General features: G+C 36.6%; 1 protein-coding gene across 10 annotated transcripts in view; it reads right to left on the bottom strand.

The window, feature by feature from the left end:
• VPS13B (vacuolar protein sorting 13 homolog B (yeast)) overlaps positions 1-8,448 on the bottom strand; it is a 631,834-nt gene that overhangs the window by 315,333 nt on the left and 308,053 nt on the right. For 9 of the 10 annotated variants that reach the window (XR_001364589.1, XM_005879267.2, XM_005879266.2 and 6 more), the window contains one exon: positions 5,850-6,258. Coding sequence is in view for 9 of the 10 variants with exons in the window: in XM_005879267.2 (XP_005879329.1) it covers positions 5,850-6,258 (409 nt within the window). In the remaining variant the exon portion in view is untranslated. Of the gene's footprint in view, positions 1-5,849; positions 6,259-8,448 lie in introns of those variants that run through there. The other variant, XM_014550211.1, reaches the window with a different exon arrangement.

Genomic DNA, 8,448 nt, shown 5'->3' with positions numbered 1-8,448 from the left:
TGGGGCAACCAAGCCTCCTGCTTGCTCCAGCTCCGTGGCTGCCGGCCGCCATCTTGGTTGGGTTAATTTGCATATAGTCGCTCTGATTGGCTGGTGGGCGTGGCTTAAGGTGTAGCAAAGGTATGGTCAATTTGCATGTTTGTCTTTTATTAGATTAGATTTTATGGATAGGCACATATTCTGGCAATTCATAACATCTCAGATAGATATTTCATTATAAATATAAGATATATGCATGTAGATATAGTAAATATAGATATACACATAAATATAGACAGACACACACAGACACATATAGGCAGAAGGCAAAAAACAACAATGGAAGATGTATGCAATACAATGTAGACCAGACAAAAGACTTAACATAAAGAGCTCTTATAATTGATAAGGGAAAAAATGAGCAACTCCTAGAAAAAGAGTGTACTCTTTGACTGACAAAAGACCAAAATGTTTGATAAACCTTTGTTAGGATGAGATTGAGAAAACAGTATAAACTGGTACAGCCAGTTAAGAGGGCAGTTTAACATCCCTTTATATATTAAAGGCACACGCCCTTTGATCTAGCAATCATTTTTCCTAGAATTTTATTCTAATAGATATACTCACCCAAGTCATAAAAAATACCACTAAAAATGTGTTTATTGCAAAAAGTATTCACATAAGCAAAAGAGTAAAATTTACCAAAAGTCCATAGAGAATGTGGCAGACCGTATTTTCTGAAGATGGCTATATAATGACTTCCTCTGATCTAATATGTTGATTGTCAAGGTACCAACTTAGAAGCTACTTATGCATTTTAATTTTAGAATTAGACCTTAAAAATCCCACCAAAATCAGCACTAAAAAAAAAAGGAGGGGAGAGCTTTAAAAAAATGATAGCAAAAGTCTGGAAATACTTTTGCAATTACAATCAATTGGGGATTTTCCTAGTTATAGCAGCCAAATGGGAAATTTAAAACAATAACAAAACTATGTATATATAGTATTAGTTAATGGCTATAACACAATAAGCCAAAAACAAGAAAAAAAGTGCATGCACACAAAAAGGAAATAAAGCTTTTATTTTTATCTCCCTTCTCTCAAATAGCCTGACTCTTATTCCTTCTGACATGTACACAAATCAATGAAGCACAGAACCTGTTTCAATAAACCACTGCTCAGTGACAGAAAACTAAAGCCAGGGTTAACCAATGAACTTCTGACCTATGCTCCTTGCAGAGGTGCTCAGCACACAGGAACCCCCATTGCTCTTCTTGTTGACTGAATTATGCCTGAACATTAGCTTAGTTCAGAAATTATCACAAATCCTGCTCCAGTCAAAATGGCTTCCAAACAGATCAGTGGTTCCTCAAAAACACACAATCCTAAACATAGAATTAGCATGATCCAGCAATTCCACCCATAGGTGTATGTATGTGTATGTATGTGTATGTGTATATGTGTGTGTATGTATATGTGTGTGTATGTGTGTGTGTGTGTGTGTATGTCTCCAAAAGAACTGAAAATGAGCTTAACCGTACCATTGTATGCCAGTTTTCACCACAGGAGCTAACCCAAAGTGGAAGCAGCCCAAGTGTCTGACAGGTGAATGGATAAACAAAATGTGGTATCCTATATAATAAAAGCCTAATATGCTAGGTGTCTAGTTGTCTGGTTGTCCATTCAACCAATCAAAGCATAATATGCTAAGGCCACTCAACTGCTCGCTATGACGTGCACTGACCATCAGGAGACAGACAGTTGACGGGTTGACCAATAGCTATGACATGCACTGACCACCAGGGGCAGATGCTCTGATTGATAGGTTAGCTTGCTGCTGGGATCTGGCTGATCGGAACTGAGCAAGATGGGCCGGACATGCCCTGGAGCCCTCCCCTGGTCCCTCCCCGGCTGACCAACCTCCTGTGTCCTTCCCCAGCCCCGACTGTGCACTGGTGGGGTCCCTTGGCCTGGCCTGTGCCCTCTTGCAATCTGGGACCCCTCAGGGATGTTGGAGAGCCAGTTTTGGCCTGATCCCACAGGCCAGGCCGAGGGCTCCCACTGGTGCATGAATTTGTGCACCTGGCCTCTAGAATGATATAACGGAATACCATTCAGTCAGAAAAAGCAAGGAGCAAATCACTATGAAAATGGCCCCTCTACTAACAAATACCAAAGAGATTCAGAAGCATTCAATACATCAAATAGATAAAATATTTTAAGAAAAATGAGCAAATTTTAAGTGCAGCTCAAATGCTTACACTGAGAAACAGCTACGTCTAATTCAGGACTATTTATCAGTATAAACACTATTGAACACCTATTTAAAAGTCTTAGCCAAGTCAAGGAGACTTGACTTGGGTGGTGAACACACAATACAATATACAGATGATGTATTATAAAATTGTACGCCTGAAACCTATATCGTTTTATTAACCAATGTCATCCCAATAAATTCAGTTTTTAAAAAAATCCCATGAAAAATAAAAGTCTTAGCCAGACTGACTCCTCTAGAAAAAGCAATATACTGATACTGCTTTATATGCTAGGCCCAATTTCAAAACAATAAATGAGATGAAGCATATGCATTTGGTTCATCTTCTTTTTGTTTGTATTTGCGACCAATATAGATATTTTATGTTGTGTAATTAAGATGTAAAACCTTAAATTAAAGTACAGGGGATATTACAGGAAAAAGGACTCATCTTAGGTTTAGTTAGGTGATTAGTATTTAATAGTATATTTGAGGACCATCTGTAATTCCTGAACACTTCTATGCTACCACAAAAGCATTACTCAGATGTGTTGCTTTACTTCCTGATATGTCTGCATGACCGTTCCCTATTTTTTCATAGAGCATTCTCCCTGTATTTTTCTCCACCTCAGCCAAACCTCTCACCTCCAATATCAATTTTTTTCGGATGTTTCAATGAAAGTTGGCATTTACATTCAAATAAAAACAATTAGAAAATTATGAAATGGAGAATATCAAGTATATATTACAAGGAATTTTCAGAAAATCACAAAAGCTTACTAACATATCTTATTGTTAATGAAAATTACAGGAACTCACTCAAGTTAGAAAAATGAATGCTTGTATACCAGCCAGAGAAATATTTGTGGAAAACAATACTCATAATTGTTAAAAAACATTTAGATTTTTTTATATCATGAGACTATTTTTTTAATTTTATCTAGATACAAAATATAATTATATTTTAAATGAAAATAAGATATAGATACTACAATATGGTATTTTTAATTTTATTTTTATTGAATTTATTGGGGTGACATTGCTTAATAAAATTATGCAGGTTTCAGATGTACAATTCACCTTCCATCACCATTTATTCCCCCTTTACCTCCTTTTGAGCGTGGAGGTGAAAGTCAAGCCATTAGAGAAGGGTACAAAAGTTAGAGAAGGTTTGGGGTGCAAGGAGAGGTATAGATCCAGATATAGGAAACAGGTTTTAAAAGGAGTTTATGAGGACTGAGGGCCCTGCAATGGATATGTGTATAGATAAGAATTTCTGGAGCTGCTAAAATCAGAGCTGTAGGACGATGGCACACAGTGAACGATGACAATAAGAACGGTTGATCCATAGCATTCTCCCCTGTTCTCAGTTGGAAAATCAAAAACGGGTTGAAAATTTCAGTAACCTCTTATGTCTGTTCCATTTGTATGGTTATGAGAAAATGTTATCACTCTCAAACTGGTTCTCAGAAAACTATATTGTGCGTAAATGTTAATTTCTGTTTTTACCTATGCAACTTTAATATAAATTATATTATCTAAATATTCATTAGGTATTCATATAATAAAGAATAACAATAAAGAAAAAGTATAAAGGTCACTGCCTCTGCAATAACTATGCAGCCTCTTTTCTGGTTAGTGGTTTGTCTTTCACGTCACTTGTTGCTCAATAAAGACTAACACTTTAGCCCTGACCAGTGTGGCTCAGTTGGTTGGGCATATTCCCAAGCACCTGAAAGGTTGCAGGTTTGATCCCCAGTGATGGCATATGCCCGGGTTGTGGGCTCTATCCTTGCCAGGGGGCATGCAGGAGGCACCCAATCAATGTTTCCTCTCACACTGATGTATGTGTCTCTCTCTCTCTCTCTCTCTCCCTCCCTCCCTCCCTTTGTCCCCCACTCCCTCCCTTTCCTTTCTTCTCTACCTAAAAGCCAATAAAAAAATCTTTTAAAAAGAAAAAGACTAGCTCAGGTGTTTCTACAAACTATCTGAACTGATGAAAAAAAAAACTGAATAGTGCAGTTAGAATATAAAGAATATGCAGACAATAGTAATTTCATATCTCAAAGTAATCAATTTTATGATGGTCACTAGTAAAAAATTAGAATTAAAAAATAGGAACTGATTTGTATTAAGAACACACTGAATTTATCTCTAGATAGACATCTTGGTAATTAAGAACTAAAAAAACTCTACAAATATTTTATTTTATTTATAGAAATGTTAAAGAAACCATTACTTTTAATATACCTTAATGATTGAGAATTTTAGGCAGAATACCTTCCCTAATTAAAATCACCTATTAATGTGAGACAGAACAAGAGACAGACTAGACTGACAAGGAGAATGGAACCAGGTGCTTTTCTTTTGTTATCTAACATCACTGACCATGCAGGGGTCCTCAAACTACGGCCCGCGGGCCACATGCGGCCCGCCGAAAACATTTATCCGGCCCGCCGGGTGTTTTTGCTGCTGCTGTGTGCATAGGAATTTGTTCATAGTTTTTTTTAAACTATAGTCCGGCCCTCCAACGGTCTGAGGGACAGTGAACTGGCCCCCCGTTTAAAAAGTTTGAGGACCCCTGATTCAAGGTCTTCCTCCTAATAACTAAGAGAAGAAGAAAAAGAGCTTTGCTATTTTCTTGTGCATAAACTATCCCTCAAATATTCGTTCTCTCTTCTCTCTCTAATTCATAGAACCCTAACTTATTAGCTGGGCACACTACCACCTAGGAAAGATTGTGTCTCACCCTCTCTTACAGAGGGCATAGTCATATGACCAAGTTCTAGCCAATGAGGGATAAGCAGTAGTGAAATGTGGGAATTCCAGAAATTCTACTTTAAAATAAAGGGCAGCACCTTCTTCTAAGACTTCCTTTATTGAGAGCTTACTATGGAATGGCACCATGCACGGTCTCATGTAGTCATCTTTGGAAGTAAGCTATCAATAAGGACTATTAGGTACTATTATCACCATTTTAAATACAGGGATTTAGTCAACTCGCTCAAGATTTCACAGTTCATAACTGGCAAAGCTGGGCTTGGAACTCAGGTCTGTGTAACTCCAAAGTTCATACCATTAACCACTGTGTTATAATTTCACTGAAAATTCTTTAAGTTCTTCATTCTTTTATATCATGGGGGAAATTAAAATTTACAAGTCACTCTGTGAATGGAGGCAGTGGGATTATCAATTCATTGTAAAACCTAGAACAATTTCAGAGGGCACCAAGGTGCCTGGAAGAAGCCAAAAGAGTCTTGGTGTGTTGGCTATTTTTAACTGATTTTTAGTTATCTTAAGTACATAGAACCCAACATTTGAGTTTACTATAACAAATGACAGAAAGTCTAAGCGTTACCTTCAAAAGCCCTGAAAAAAAAACCCTCATATTTCTTCCTATAGTAACTAAGAGAGTCAAAAACATACCCAATATTCTGACATATCTCCTAAAGATATAGTTGTAGAATTACTATAACATATTTACTCTTTCTAAAGCACACCAAACTACAAACTATAAGCTGGTGCCATCTTTTTAAAAAAAGACAGCAGCAATAAGACTAAGGTCTCTAGAAGAAAGTTATTCAAATAAGATTAAAAGAATTTCAGAAGACAATACCTTCAATGCTTGGCTGCATTTCTTCTGTTTTTGGAACAAAAATTCTGATTACGCTTGTGTTGATGTAAATCAAAGGTAAATTGCGTGAAGTTACTGTGTGGGTCCTCATGGGCTGACCAGGAGATTTTCTTTTCTCTTTTTGGGTCCTTGGTAATTTTGCTTGAAATATACTTGCAATGGCATTAAGTAAAGGAAAACACAGGACAATATCAAACGCTTGTGATGAGAGAAGAATTTCATGAAGAAAATGAGGGGACCCATCCGTTAGACCTTCAGATAACTTATGAAAACTTCTTCGCTCATTTCTTGATATTAACTTGTGGCGGACATTTTTTGTTACAGCTTTTGTGTATGTCAAAGAAAGAAATCCATGCTGCTGATGAGAGCCATCTAGAAGTTTTGTAGTTGTCTGTTCCAGAAAAAGGAAATCAATATACATTTCATTAAAAAAAATCTATTTGAAAGCAGAAAATCATCTCAGTTGGTAATATAACCTTTTATCATGTCTATACCTCTTAATGAGCACATTAGAGAACAATTCTGCAGATGGGGCAAAAGATGGGACCATTGGTATGACTGAACTGAAAGTTAGGAATCCTGAGTTCTAGTTGTAGGTGTTGAGAGAGGTAATTAACCTCTTTGTGCCTCTTTCTGTGACTTGTACATTTTTGTAACATTCAGAATTTGGAAAAGATCATCTCTAGGTTTTACCTTTTCATTCTTGTTAATTTATCATTAAGAAAACACATATTCTGTCACAATATGGGCCACAGAGGAGTTGTTTATGCAGGTGAAATTTAAATAACCATGTTATTTATTTCCATTTGTGATCAACAACCTGAGTAGAAAAGGTAACTTGACTTACATTTATAAGAACCTTTTTTCCCATTGATAATTTGGCTATTTATATGAATACTGAGCCCATAAGAAGAGCCTAATTGAAATCATGCTTTGATAACTAAACTAACCATTTAATACATGTTTACTGGAAATGATAACATAACACAAAAACATTTGCCCTTCAAACTTGCCTGTTTCCAGTGGCTATCATATAATTTACAAAACCTATCAACACTTCTACAATTCTCATTCTTTGCGTTCTATACTGCATTAATACACAAACAACATTTGATTGAGAGTGAAAATTTTGTCATTGTAACTTTAATATTTATGACAAAATTTTCCCAATTATCATATTCAAATTGCACATTATAAACAAATTATAGTAAAACAACATACTTATGAGTAAACTAAAATGCATACTTTGTAACATATGAAAAAAATTCTCCACTAGTTTCCCTGAACAAATTAATGTACATAAAATCCTATTTTGAAAATCACTCAATATAAAATTAGAGTTATTATAATTCACATTCCTGACCCCTCTTCCCAAGGCTTAATAGCTTTTTTGTTATTAGATTCCAAAGAGTAATGTTAAGAGAGAAGGTGAACTAGGAAGAAGAAAAAGGACATATATCCTCCCAAACAGGAAAAACATGAGAAGTAGCAATGCAGCGCTGTGTCTGAATCCATGTCACCCCATCACTAGTGAACCTCTTTTGCTTCCACTTTCTTCTTCTTGTGTTATTGCCTCAATGACAGACAACAGAGGGGGAAAAGTATGCAATTCAGCTATCACTGTTGATTTTGTTTTTAATCAGGACTTTACGATGAAGAAAGGTGAGATAAAATTTACCTTTGTACTATATGTTACTTTTTTAAAGTTAATTTCATGAGCACTAAGAAAACTTGGAAGTAGACATTAAATGGGTGTGCAATATAATAATTTTTCACATAATTGTCCTGCCCTCAGAACATATTTTTACTGTTCCTAACTTTCTCATTGCCCCTCTTCAGATTTCTCTTTCCATTTGCTTTCTATATTCAAAACAAAAGGAAACCCGGTAAAGCAGGAAAAATTACTACCACTCTTATCACCGCGCTGCTGAATATCTGGCAGCAGTAGGCGGAGGAGGGTGGCTGTGGTGTGGCCCTGGTAGAGGAGGCCAGCAACACTTGTCTGTCTCTGGGTGTCCAAACAGGATGTTGGAGAGGGAGTAGAATCAACAACTGATCTAAATAACCCAATTCAAATCTTCATTAATGACAATATTTGAATCCTGGAGTTAATGTAAAAGCTGTTTCAATGTCTAAATCAGGGGTCCTCAAACTTTTTAAACAGGGGGCCAGTTCACTGTCCCTCAGACCGTTGGAGGGCCGGACTATAGTTAAAAAAAAAAACTATGAACAAATTCCTATGCACACTGCACATATCTTATTTTGAAGTAAAAAAACAAAACGGGAACAAATACAATATTTGTATTTGCATGTGGCCCGCGGGCCGTAGTTTGAGGACCCCTGGTAAACGTTTCGATTAAAAAAAAATATTTTTAGAATACTGAATATAGGTACTCTTAAAAGGTAAACTCCCATAAGCGATAGCTTGTTTGTTAAACTACTGAATCCATAACTCACTTAAGATTAGGGGGGGGGTGCCCTAGCCGGCTTGGCTCAGTGGAAAGAGCATCCACCTGCGGACTGAAGGGTCACAGGTTGGATTCCGGTCAAGGGCACATGCCTGGGTTGCGGGCTCCATTCC

Source organism: Myotis brandtii, unplaced genomic scaffold, assembly GCF_000412655.1.
Source record: "Myotis brandtii unplaced genomic scaffold, ASM41265v1 scaffold59, whole genome shotgun sequence".
Lineage (NCBI taxonomy): Eukaryota > Metazoa > Chordata > Mammalia > Chiroptera > Vespertilionidae > Myotis > Myotis brandtii.
This window is presented reverse-complemented; position numbering and strand designations above follow the sequence as displayed.